Here is a 14,043-nt window from a genome sequence, read left to right on the forward strand (position 1 = left end):
AAAAAAAAGAGAAGTTTCTTTGTGTTGATAAAATTAATTTGCTAGCTATTAGTTATTTATACGATGGCATGATTTTTGCATGTGTAATATTTATAATGTTGTATCTGCCAGGCAGATTCTAAACACCACGGGAAAAATTCCACTACCTATTGGAAACGAGAAGAAAATAATTGACCTTGTAACGATCCAAGGAAGGCCCAAGCCATATTTGGTCCCATAATCCAATAAGTCTAGTAAACGTTACAATTGTAGCCCCTTGGAATCATTATAAAGTGCTTGAACTTCTTCCTCCCCAAGCTATGCGTGATCTCATTCACCACCTTCCTATACACAATCCAATCTATTACAAACCTTATGCAAGATGGAAATCTAAGGTGGACATTTAGAGCTTGGAAAAACAATTCCACTACCTCTTGACAACTAGGTAGAAATAAGACATTTAGAGCTTGGAAGAGGAGATAGTAGCTACCCTTGTCAAGCCACTTATGTCCATATGTATGCAATACTTGGGCACATTTTTTTTTTTGTGTTAAATTTTCATGTAATGTATAATTTGTAGCTTGTTATGCTTGCAATTAAATACTTGTTGGAATGTCTGATTTGGCAGATGATGAGGAAGAATACGAGGACGTTGGTGGGGGTAACCGGTTATTGGGATTTATGTTTGGAAATGTTGATAACTCTGGAGATCTTGATGTTGATTACCTTGATGAGGTAACCTTATTCTTCCTTTTGTAATCTTTATTTTCTAGCTATACATGTAAACAAACAAACAACAATATGTACATCTATGTTGGAGTACTTTTGCAAATGCGGATATGATTTCATATATACTTATGATGTATAACAAATCCCACATGTAGAGGTCCCTAAAGACCTTCATCAAGTCACCCGCATTGACCTCCCAACAGGTTTGAAAGGTGGCCAAAGAAAACACATCTGGTCCAGCTGCTTTATTAATATTCAAAGCTTTCAACACCTCAAGGACCTCAATCTCCTTGAACTCCCTTTCCATCTCCTCCTCGACCCCTGTATGGTTGAATGTAATAGAGAGTCTTTAGCCTATTTTAAATCCAATTAGGGAACTACTATTCAGGAAACACAAATTTGAAGAGACAAAACCATGCTAAATCCACATAGAAAGGCCAATTAACTAAATAAGGCTCATACTAATAAAGTGAGACATGATTCATAATTCTGGTCTTTAACCAAGAAAAACGTATAAAAAAAAATTCTGGTCTTTAACCAAGAAATAATGAGTGTATCTTTGACTTTATAAAACCTAGTGGTGTTAGATGAAATAAGATACTGTTAACTAAATTTATTAGCTACCATGGATTCTTATTCTTTGACCAAAAAGGTTTATTGCTCTGTCTACGGATGTAGGCCTAGGCTCCATAGAGGATATTTCAAACGGCTAGAGAGGGAATATCCTTTTTGGAAGCCATATGCTAGAGCTATGGGATGCATATCTAAGGAAGTTGTTTGGTTTGGAAAGCCATAAGCATTCTACAAATCCTTAATCAAACATCCACCAGAAACACATATAGAGAAGCTGTCCCTAATCTTTCTTCCTATGTCATGTGATTTTCAACCCACCACTTTTTAGGTTATGATGTATATTCTCAGGAATGGGCCTAAAACACATTCTACCTCTTGCTCTCTATTATACACTCAACTAGTCCATTTTTTTCATTTCCTTGAAAGTATTTTCTTTTTGTATGGGTAATGAGGGTTTTTTAATCTATCATGGATTGCAGATTGATTCTATTAGGACGTGTATCTTTCTGTTATGTGTTGTAAAACTGATGCTAATTAAACCACTCTGCTTTTCAGGATGCAAAGGAGCATCTTGCTGCACTAGCTGACAAGTTGGGTCCCTCTCTGACAGATATAGATGTATGAATTCTCAAGCCTGTGTTTTTTTCAGGTTAACATGACAGGATAGGATCTTATTCTGGTTATGTGTGACCTAAGGTTGTCACTTTGGTGTTATTATTATTTGAGGGGACTAGTAGGTTTCTCTCATCCTTATTTCTGATACTAATAGTGTTATTTAACTTTCAGTTGTCAGTAAGATCACCACGCACACAAGGTGATGCTGCTGAACAAGGTGATTCTATATGTCAGAATAACTTTGTGCAGTTTTTCATGTTCTCTTATCGTTTCTTTTTCTTAAACTGAATAATTTTATAATTTTTGGGTATATTTTGAGTGGCATTTAATGACTAGTCTTCTAGGTCTAGTATTGGCATGCTGATGCACATTAGTTTTGGTGAACAGAGTTGGCATTTACCTTGTGGGCTTATTCTGATAGTCCGGATTCGCTAATTTCAACAAGGTTGAATAGATGTGTGTTTTTAAAGATTCAATGTGGGCATTCTTTTGGGAATACTTTTGGAACCTGTTTTGCCTGATTAAGTTGTCAGCATTTCTCCTCAATATGTCTACCTATATAAATCGTTTTTCAAAAAAGATAGAAAAATGGTGTGGTACAGAGCTGTGATACCCCATATGATATGGATAAGGGTAGGTGGTGTATGAGATCCCACATTGCTTGGGAATGAGAAGTTCTTGCTCTTTATAAGGTTCCAATGGGGCTCCAATTGTATGATTGACTAGTCCTTTTGGAGTATAGGCCACGTGGTTTGGGCCTTCCAATGGGGGGTTACTAATGGTATTAGAGACTATCCTAACTAGAAATGTGGGACTTGAGTTGTGCCACCTACAATAGACAGGTTCGACGAGGATGTCGGGAATTTAAGAGGGATAGATTGTGATACCTCATATGATATGGATAATGGTAGGTGGTGTATGAGATACCACATTGCTTGGGAAGGAGAAGTTCTTGCTCTTTATAAGGTTCCAATGAGACTCTAATTGTATCATTGACTAGTCCTTTTGGAGTATAGGTCATGTGGTTTGGGCCTTCCATTGGGGCATTACTAAGCATATGTTTACAAACAAATGTTGGGATTTACACACAATGAGTCCTCACACGATAGAGGAATAGAAAGAGAAAGAGCTTTAGAGTGGCTTAGCTTTTCAAGAAATTTGTTACTGCAAAATTAGAACAGCAGAGTTTAAAAGTTCACTTACAGGCTCTCTTGAAAGTGCACACGGTTGGATTTACATAGGGGTTGATATGAAGAGCCGTTTTGAGATGGTGGCCCCATTTTCTTTTCCATGAAAATGGTTTTTTAGAAAATTCCTGTTAACCAAAGTCACCAACAAAGGTGCAAGATACCACAAGGTTGACATTTGGTATATGTCTTTCTGTCTTTTGATCCGTTTTTGTTTTGGGTTTTTTCTTTAGATTATGATGAGAAGGCTGAAGATGCTATTGATTATGAAGATATTGATGAACAATATGAGGGTCCAGAGATTCAAGCTCCTACTGAGGAGGACCATTTGTTGCCCAAAAAGGAGTACTTTTCTGCTGATGTTTCTCTTGCTAGTTTGAAGCCTACATCTGTGTTTGACGATGAAAATTATGATGAGGAGCTTGAACAAGAACTTGAGATGGTGGAAAATAATTTTCAAGTTCAAACTATATCAGGTATGGTATCTTGTGATCTATTACTTATTTATTTTCTCATCATTTACATGCCATTTTTTCTTCATAACACTCATATGGTTTGGGTTCAAGTTACACCAAGTTTAAGTCTTGTTAATATTAGACCCCTTAAAAAGAACTTTCATTGGATAGGGATTTGATAAATCCACCACTCAATTATATGCTCTCCTAATAAGCCTTATATTTGCTAAATATCAAAATAGGGGTTGGCTCAAGTGATAAAGGCCTTGGTCTTGGTGGTATGCTCCTTCCAAGTCTAAGGTTCGAATCCTCTTGGGTACAAACAATTTCTAGGGGCCGGTGAGCATTCCTTATTTTCAAAGCAACGACCATTTCTCTTGTTCCATGTGCACCACATTAAGCATAGAGGCACCATATTCCAAACAGCCGTGATGTGACGATTGCCCCGGTTTCCTCTCCAACATGACAATAAATCTATCACCCTCATAGGCATTACCCATGCAATACCGAGTCTAGTGAAGATTTCATCCCATAAAGCCTTGACTACTTTGCAGTGAAGAAGGAGATGATATGTTGATTCACTATTGTGTTTGCACATGAAGCACCAGTCTATTATGTAGAGGCCACGCGTTTTCAGCTTCAATAGTCAATATTTTCCCATGGGATGCCAACAAGCCAAAGAAAGCAACGTTGGGGGAACATTCCTCCTCCAAATGCACTTCCATGGGAAGGCATTGGAAGAGTGAGTCGTCAATACCTTGTAATAGGATTTGACTGAGAAATTCTTGTTCCCTGTAGGTGTCCAAAGTAATCTGTCCTCCCCTCCTTCCTATAAATTCAGCAGTATAATGCACTGTAAAACTCAGTAATGTGTCCCACCTCCCAATCCTGTGTAGCTCTAATAAATCTCACGGATCATTGAAAGGAATTAGTAGAGATGTCCATGTTATCAGCTGCTGAGGCACTCTTATCTAACACGATCCTATAAAGAGAGGGGAAAACATTTTTCAAAGCAACATCACCTCACCAAATATCGTGCCAAAACCTGATTCCCTTGCCCCTTCCCACCTAAAATATGAAATTACCAAGTAAATCTTCCCAACCATTACGGGGAAATTTCCAAACACCCTCGTCATATGCCCCTCTTACTTCATTAGAACACTAGCCCCCCCAAATGCTCCCATATTTAACATCGATGATGTTCCTCCAAAGAGAATCCCCTTCTCGATGATACCGCCATAACCATTTTCCTAGAAGGGCCTTTGTTGAAGGTTCTTAATTTTCTAACCCCCAACCTGCCACAAGACAAAAGGGGTGCAAACTTTATCCCACTTAATCAAATGGATTTTTTTCGCGTCCTCTAAACCTCCCCACAAGAAATCACGAAATATCTTCTCCAGTCTATTTGCCACCCCTGCAGGCAAAAGAAATAAAGATAAAAAGTACGTTGGGAGATTGGAAAATGTACTCTTGATTAATGGGTTTAGAGACTTTTTCTTTCATACATTGTTACTATGGGCTTCATCTATTGTATTGAATGGAACGAGTTTTAATGACTTTTATGCTGCTCAGCATGTAGCTTGTAATTAGGCTCATTCTTGTATACTTCTTGTGTACTTGGGCATTACCTAATTACGTGGATTAATAAAATCTCATTTTACTTATAAAAAAAAAAACAATTTCTAGAGGCCATCGGACTGAGAGATTTTTCCCTTGAATTACCCGAGGTGCACTTATGGAAAACTCATTGCCGAGGGTCTGTGCACCTCCTGGATTAGTCGGGTTCTCAGACACCAGGTGCCAATCAATTTTTATTTTATTTTTTCATATTTTGGTTTCTTAAATTTCAATATAAAATGGTTTCTTAATTATTCTTGATACAATACACTTTTATTTTATTGAAAATTTTCAATCTGTTATAAACGGGTAGATTTGTAAATAGGATAATAACTTTGGATTAAAAAAAGAGATGAAAAACTATTCAAATCACACAGCCACTTTAAAATAATCATTTTGAACTGTCAAAAAATACTAATGAGCACAATTGAAGTGCAAATCAATCTCTTACAGACTACTGTATGACATTGCCCTTATGTTGAAAAAAGTAAAAACTAAAAAAATTAAATAGTGCTGTAGCATGATTGACTAGGAGGATAACAGGTAGGCTTAGAGAGTTCGTAAGAAGGTAGCTGTGCCGTTAATTGTGAATGTGAAAGGTTGTTCAGCCTTTGCTCTAGATCCCTCTCCTCTTTTCTTTTCCATTTTACTGAATGTTTTATTTTTTCACCGGCAACTTTTAATGGTAACATGACTCACACGGCATATAATAGCCATCTGTTTTGATGGACAAAGAGAGCAAATTAATAACAAAATGGAACTTCGGGGTTGATGTAAATCGGAACTGTGGAGACCTAACCATATCTTGTAGGGACATAATTATAGTTTCTCTGGGATAAAAACATCTGCAAGTCAAGTCATGTTTCCGTGTTATATGAATAGCATTACAACTACTCATTTTTTTATAACACATGCTGAGTTAGTTTCTGTGTAGGTGAAACAGAAAAAAACTGCCTAATGTTCACAAGTTTGTAGGTGTTTGAAAAAAACTTCTTGAAGTAATTAGTTCCACTGGAGATCATGCAATCTAAAAATTTAATATCCAATAGTGTGGAATCATTTGTTTGGTCGAGACAATTACATATGGTACAAATTTTTTGTTGGCTTTGGTAGTTTCCCCTAGCTTCTCATTTTGATGCTAGACTTATTTAAGCATTCCTGCTTCAGGTGAGCAGGGTGAATGTCCTGCTTCAGGTGAGCAGGGTGAATGTCCTTTGTTGGCTTCTGAAGTAGAGAAATCTCTTGAGGATAATATACAAGTTGGCTCTCTAGATGCTGAAGATTTGGACGTTGATGTAGAAGAGTTTCAGGTGAGCTTGAGATATTCTTCTTCTTCTAAATTTTGTGTTGCTCGAGAAGTTGATGTTTACTTTTTGTTTCTTTCACTTATTGTATTCTTTATATGTTGTATGCAATTAACATGTTGAGCTATTATGAGAATTGTTTGCAGTTGTCAGTTTTTGTATACGTCCTGTTAAAAAAAAAAAAGAATTGTTTGCAGCTGCAAGGTTTAAAAAAAAAGGTAGTTATAGTACTAAACAATGTAGGATGGTTTGGAAAGTCATTCACAAGTAAAACTTGGGTAGATGGATTAGTGTTGTCTGAACTTAGGGCAATGCAGCGCAGAAATTTGACGGATGTTGGAGAGGTTTTGAGGGAAGGAAATGTGTAGCTGCCAGATGGAATATGATTCCTTTGTGTTTAATGTGGTGTCTTTGGCTGGAAAGGAATGAGAGATGTTTTGAAGACACGCTTCTTTCGGAGGACTTCGGAATTTTTTCTTTTCTACTTTGTGTTTGTGGGCTAGGATTTTTGTAAGGAATGAAAATAATGTACTGAATCTGTATTAGTCTTTTTCCTACTTATAGAGTGTAGTAGGTATTTCCTTTGTATACTTTCTGTATACTTGGGCTGTGCCTATTCTTGGTAATAAAATTTTCTTATTAATTATATATATAAAAAAAAAAACTGATCCACTGTCTTCTCACAATTCTTAAAGTTTCAGGCAAATACTTCTGACAACATGTACCGCATTAAAATTAAAAGAAACCATCCGTCAAATTTCTTTTATTTTTTTATAATTATTAAGAGATTTTATTACTAAGAATAGGCACAGCCCAAGTACACAGGAACTATACAAGAGAAAACACCAAATACAAGCTAGAAATAGGAAGGACTAAAGCAAATCATGAAGATTATCTCCATTCAATACAAGATCCTTAGCCCAAAAACACGAAGCACTAAAGAAAAACTCCCTAAGTTCTCCCATCGAACATTCTCTTATCTTCAAAGCACCGCCCATTCCTCTCCAACCATAAGCACCACATCAAGTACAAGGGGATCATCTTCCACATGGTAGCAATATGTTGTCTCCCCTTAAAACCTTGCCAACATGCAAAAAGGTCCACCACTTGCTTAGGCATCACCCAAGCAATACCCGTCCTACCAAAAATCTCATTCCAGAAAGTCCTAGCCACCTCACAATGAAGAAAAAGATGGTCAACAGATTCACCATCTTTCTTACACATAAAACACCGACCTACGACAAATAGTCCTTGCTTTCTCAAGTTATCCCTGGTCAGAATTTTTCCAAGAGACACCAACAAAAAAATGCCACTTTACTAGGCACCTTAGCTCTCCAAATGCATTTCCAGGGGTAATCGTTGATACAATGACAGGTTAGTGCCTTATAAAAGGAACTAACCAAAAATCTGGAATTTCCAGCTTGAAGCCACAGCATACTATCCTCCCTTCCCTGAACAATCTTCATATCATATAATATTCCAAAAAAATCAGAGACTACATTCACTTCCGAATCATGCACATCTCTAATAAAATCCACATTCCATTGAAGATTTTTATTTAAAAAAGAAAAGGAATATGCAGCATCTTGATCCCTAGTGATCCTAAAAAGGGTGGGATAAACATTCTTAAGAGCTGAATCCCCACACCAAATATCATGCCAAAAATTAATCCTTGTCCCATCCCCCACCTTGTATCTAAGATGATTGACAAATTCCCCCCAACCCATCTGAATGGACTTCTACAAACCCACCCCATAGGATCCCCTTACTTCATTAGAACACCAACTCCCCCACATTCTCCTATATTTAACATCGATAATATTTCTCCATATTGTATCCCTCTCAATATGATACCTGCATAGCCATTTCCCAATAAGAGCTTTGCTAAAGAGTCAAATTTCGCACTCTTTCTTCTATAGCGACCTAGATAGGTCTTATCTCTTATATATCTTCTTGTGTACTTGGGCTATGGCTATCCTTATTAATACTACCATTTACCTATAAGAAAAAAAAGAGTCAAATTTCGCATCCCCAAACCTCCACAAGAAACTGGTGAACAAATCTTATTCCAACTAACCAAGAAGCTCTCCAGTATGGGTTAGGGATTTTTTTGTATACATCCAGTGTACTTGGTTCCTCCTTTTGATATATATATATATATAATATAATATTTTTACTTATAAAAAAAAAAAACTAACCAAGTGAAACTTTCTTTCCTCTCCAATACCACCCCGCATGAAATATCCTCTCAATTTGTTTGCCACCCTTGCAGGCAAAGGGAAAAGGGAAAGAAAATAAGTAGGAAGATTAGACAACGTACTCTTTATCAAAGTAACTCTTCCCCCTTAGTTAGATCCCATTGCTAACATATCTGTCTTTTGTTTTCCTTTGTCTTCCTAGGCTGTTGCTCTTGTAACCTTGTGTACTTGTGTTGTGCCCCTTGTACTTTTAATAAAATGGACTTATCAAAAAAAGGAGTTGAAGGAAAATAATTTAGTAGGATGTCTTGAGCTTGTAAACAATATTTTGGGCCTTGTTGGTCATTTTTTGAGATGAAGTAAATCTAATACGAGCAATGTTTGTTTCTTCATATGGTTGATACAAGATTTGGTTCTGCTCATTTTATCACAATATAGTTTTACAATGCTCATCAGGTTATTCTAATTGACTCTTCAACAACATGTCAACTCTTATTTGTTTTTATTTTTCACTTAAATTTTTCCTTTCTCATTCACGGGATCCAGCAGGAAGTGCCTCAAAACCAGGAGAGGTCAGGCTCTGCCCCATTGCCCGTTTTGTGTATCGAGAATGGGATGGTGATCTTACGGTTCTCTGAAATTTTTGGTATTCATGAGTCCTTGAAGAAGGGGGAGAAGAGAGACTATAGGTATTCGATCCCCAAAGGTATTGGTAGATCATAAGATATCTTCCTTCAGACTGTTTCAAAGCTGCATAATCTATTGGTTTTGTCTAGCAATAGCATGATGGAAATAATATTTGAAACTTGTGCATTTGTGGGAATGTGGGTTTGTTGTTTGTCATAGAAGATCAACCTTTTTCTTTATCAGATTAGGAAAAAAATATCTTCGTTTTTATGTGCTGGCCTGGTTTTTGTTTAGTTTTCTGATCTCTCCCCTTTTCATCCTTCCAGATAGGTTTAAATCTATGGACATGTCTGATATTGTTGAAGAGGATGAGGAGGCATTTTTAAAGAACGCTGGTCAAGGATATTCATTTATGAAACAGACACATGCAATGGAACATGAACTCTCAGCTCTTTATGAGGATGACCAAGAGGATGCAACCTTTGGTGTTCTGCAAGGGGCTGCCTCATTGGCTTCAGAAGATGATAGGCAAAGAAAAGACTCTTGTCTGAGTGCAGAACCAATGAAAGAGGGTGTGGTGGGATATGTTTCTACTGGACTGCAGTCACCACATTATTCTGGGTTTTACCCTCTTGATCTGCAAGACTGGGAAGAGGGAATTATTTGGGACAGTTCTCCTGTAGTGAGTGACAATTCTGTGGGAAGTGAAATTTCTGGACATGATTTAGAAGCTTCAGTTGTCATTGAAGCAGAACCTGAGACAGGGCCACCAAACCATGGGTCAGAACCCCTTGTGGAACCTGATGAGAATAATCACCAGCATTTACATTGTAGCTTTCCTAATTTATTGGAGCCCTTAGGCTCATTAAATTCTATGGGACATACAGACATTCCATACTCATCGAGCAGATACCATCCACAACTTCTGAGGTTAGAATCCCGCCTGGAAGTGGATGTTCTTAACAATGCAGATGGTAGGAAGGAGAATTTTGGTGAGGAAATTCACCGAAGTGATGGTTTAAGGCGTTTTAGCAAACTCACGTCCGAATACAGAGACATGTTGGAAGCGTCTTGGTTAGACAAAATAGTATGGGAGACAGATAGGCCCATTCAGAAACCAAAGCTTATTCTTGATCTTCAAGATGAGCAAATGCTTTTTGAGATTTTGGATACCAAGGATGCTAAACATCTTGGGCTTCATGCAGGTGCTATGATTATAACTCATTCGATAAAGTCAAGGAATGGGGACTCTTTGGAGCAACTTGGTCATGGAAGCCAATCTGGTTGGAGATATGTTGCTAATGACAAACACTATTCGAACAGAAAAACTTCTCAGAAAATCAAATCCAATTCCAAAAAGCGCACAGCTCATGGTGTCAAAGTTTTTCATTCACAACCTGCACTTATGATGCAGACGATGAAGCTGAAATTGAGCAAGTAAGAAGAGATGCTCTACCTTCATAGCTTTAATTATCTCTTTTTTTCTGTGTTTTTCCTTTTCCTTCTTGCTCTAGATGTAGTATTATTGATTCAACAATTTGTCATGTGGTCTAAATTAAAGTACACTTTAAAGTATCTACTCATCCATTCTGCCCTGACCCTAAAAGTATAGTAATCTAAACTAAATGTATACTCTAGAGTAAGGGTATACTTTAAAGTAATCTACTCAAGTATTCGCTTTTTGGAATGGTTTATCTCAGTCCTGTCCTCCCTGTCCCTAAAGTATGGGTTTGGGATTGATGACCTTCACTGGAATTGGGTTCAGAGAAGGTCAGGCCCGAATAGCACTAATTGTTACATTTACATAAAAATCTTGCGACATACTTCTCTTAATTGCATTGAAATTTCTGTTGATTAACTTGATGTTGTACATTGTAAATGGCTTACATAGTAATTTTTGTAGAAAAGGTACTGGTTTTATGTTTTTCCCATCATCAATGGTGCTCTGGAAAGAAGTCAAGAGGACTTGAGTTCCACTTGGTTTAAAAGTAATAAAGTGGAAGCCTTAGCCCTTTGTATAAGATGCCTTGGTTCTGCAATATTTTGGATGTCCTGCATGGTCATGGCTTAAGATTGTAAATTTGTATAAGTTTGAACCAAGGCAGATTCAATGGGCATGCTACCCTGGATCAGTCCCATTACCATTTCTAATCAGATCTTGTCATTTCCTTGAATTGTAGGAAATGTGGATACTTCAATATATGTTATAGTCACAGAATTTTGCCCATAGGCCAATAAGAAGTTTATATATAACATTCCTTCTAATAAGAAGTTTATTATATGAGAGGTTATCTACAGTCAAATAGGTATCATTTCTCTTTTTCCTTTCTGGGCAATGCTTGGTGGGTGCATACTTGAAAAGTTGTCATTTTGGATATTTGCCCTATTACACAACCTTAGTAATCTTGACAGGACGATCCACTTACTCTGAGATGCCCATGCAACATAGTTTTGTAGATCCAGGGATAGACTTTTTTTTTTTTTTTGATAATTAATAAGAGATTGATTATCAAGAATAGGCATAGCCCAAGTACACAGGAGGAGGAAATAGCTACATACATCAACTAGAAATGACAGCAAAGACTAAAGTAAAACCAGAAATTCTTCACCATTCATTACAATAGCCTTAGCCGACAAACATAAAGTATTAAAGAAAAATTCCCTAATTCCTCCCATTGAATGTTCTCTATCTTCGAAACACCTCCCATTCCTCTCCAGCCGTAAACACCATACCAAACACAAAGGCCACATTTTCCAAATGGCAGCAATACATTGTCTCCCCTCTACACCTCTCCAACAAGCAAGTAGATCCACCACCTGCTTAGGCATCACCCAAGCTATACCCATCCTACCAAAAATCTCGTTCCACAAACTCTTAGCCACCTCACAATGAAGAAACAGGTGGTTTACTGATTCACCATCTTTCTTGCACATGGAACGCCAATCTACGATGCACAGTCCACGCTTCGTAAATTTTCAGTGGTCAGAATTTTATCAAGAGACACCAGCCAACAGAAGAAAGCCACCTTACTAGGCACCTTAACTTTCCAAATGCTTTTCCAAGGGTAGTCACAAATACCTTGACATGTTAACGCCTTGTAATAGGAACAAACTGAAAATCTGAGATTTCCTTCATGAAGCCACGGCAAGTTATCCTCCCTTCCATGAACAATCTTCAACTCATATAATCTACCAAAAAAATCAGAGATTACATTCACTTCCCAGTCGTGCACATTTCTCACAAAATCAACATTCCATTGAGGACTATTATTTTAAAAGGAAAAGCACTCAGCCACTGCTGCATCTTGGTGCTTTGCGAATCTGCAATTCTGAACAGTGAAGGGAAGACATTTTTGGGTGTTGAATCGCCACACCAAATGTCATGCCAGAAATGTATCCTTGATCCATCCCCCACCTTAAATTTGACATGATTAGCAAACCCCCCAACCCATTTGAATGGACTCCACAATCCCACCCCATACGCTCCTTTTACTTCATTAGAATACCAACTCCCCCACATTCTCCCGAATTTAACATCTGTCACATTTTTCCATAATGCATCATTCTCTATATGATATCTCCATAACCATTTCCCAAGAAGAGCTTTGTTAAAGAGTCTCAAATTTCGCACTCCCAAACCTTCACTTGAAACCGATTGGCATACCTTATCCCAACTCACCAAGTGAAACTTCCTTTCCTCCCCTTTAACCCCCCATGAAATTCCTAAAAATCTTCTCAATTTTAATTGATACCCCAGCCGGCAAAGGGAAGAGAGATAGGAAATATGAAGGAAGATCAGACAACATACTCCTTATCAAAGTGATTCTACCCCCTTTAGACAAATATAACTTTTTCCAACCAGCTAACCTCCTCTCAATCTTCTCTATTACCCCATCCCATATCGTAACAGATTTGTGAGAACACCCAACATACTCTTTCATTTTTTTTTCATGTAATGACTTGATTGTCGGTTTATTCTTGAAGTTTTTATTTTACTTGTTTTTAAGGTGTGGCCTTTTTCTATCTTCCACTAACATTTATTTTCTCCGTAAATTTGATGATAATTGGCTGAAAAACTATTAAACTGCATTCTTCTTTGAGGCAATTAGACATGCCTGTGACATTTTTTTGGAAAGTACAAGCTGTCTAGTGCTATAGCAGATCTCTTTCCCCTCTAACAAAGTGAGTTTTGTGTTGGAAAGTTCCTAACTGGGACTCATTTTGAACAAAATCTAATTTAACCATCAATATTGGGGACATAACCCTCCTGTAATATTACAAGAGGTTTATCTTTTTAATTGGTAATCGGACACTTGCATCCAAATGATATATCAAAATTTTCTCACTGTCCTCTTAAAACTGTTAATCTCCCTCTTAATCAGACATGACACAATATTTACAGCACATGTTGCCTAGAGATGGAGCTGAGTATTTGGAGTTGCACTCTGTGACTGACTTGACTTGAATGTATAAAACTCGGTACATGTACTCTGCCGGGATGCCTGTTGCAGTGTTTACCTGAGAACCTGTATCAACAATTAAGTTCTCGACTGTCAATGTAACCAGGAGAAGACAACCTATTCCTTTACTCAAATTAGATTTCTGACCTTCATACCTGAAGCGTAATCTGTTCCAACTTTACCCAGGCTGAACTGTTTGAATCCCTGGAATTCTATTGTTGATTTATGGAGCCTCGCTAATCAATCTTCGTGGTCTGTTCAAGTCATTAGCTGGACTCTTGGAATGGTCATGCTAGGTA

General features: G+C 37.5%; 1 protein-coding gene across 5 annotated transcripts in view; it reads left to right on the forward strand.

Annotated features, from left to right (window-relative positions):
- The window catches only part of LOC109010417 (transcription initiation factor TFIID subunit 1), a 32,510-nt gene that overhangs the window by 3,230 nt on the left and 15,237 nt on the right, over positions 1-14,043 (forward strand). For 3 of the 5 annotated variants that reach the window (XM_018991248.2, XM_018991250.2, XM_018991249.2), the window contains exons 5-11: positions 608-714; positions 1,837-1,899; positions 2,068-2,113; positions 3,317-3,559; positions 6,323-6,465; positions 9,204-9,363; positions 9,611-10,721. In XM_018991248.2, coding sequence (XP_018846793.2) covers positions 608-714; positions 1,837-1,899; positions 2,068-2,113; positions 3,317-3,559; positions 6,323-6,465; positions 9,204-9,363; positions 9,611-10,721 — 1,873 coding nt within the window. Of the gene's footprint in view, positions 1-607; positions 715-1,836; positions 1,900-2,067; positions 2,114-3,316; positions 3,560-6,322; positions 6,466-9,203; positions 9,364-9,610; positions 10,722-14,043 lie in introns of those variants that run through there. The other 2 variants (XM_035684533.1, XM_018991253.2) reach the window with 2 other exon arrangements.

This window comes from Juglans regia, chromosome 13 (genome assembly GCF_001411555.2).
Source record: "Juglans regia cultivar Chandler chromosome 13, Walnut 2.0, whole genome shotgun sequence".
Taxonomy (NCBI): Eukaryota; Viridiplantae; Streptophyta; class Magnoliopsida; order Fagales; family Juglandaceae; genus Juglans; species Juglans regia.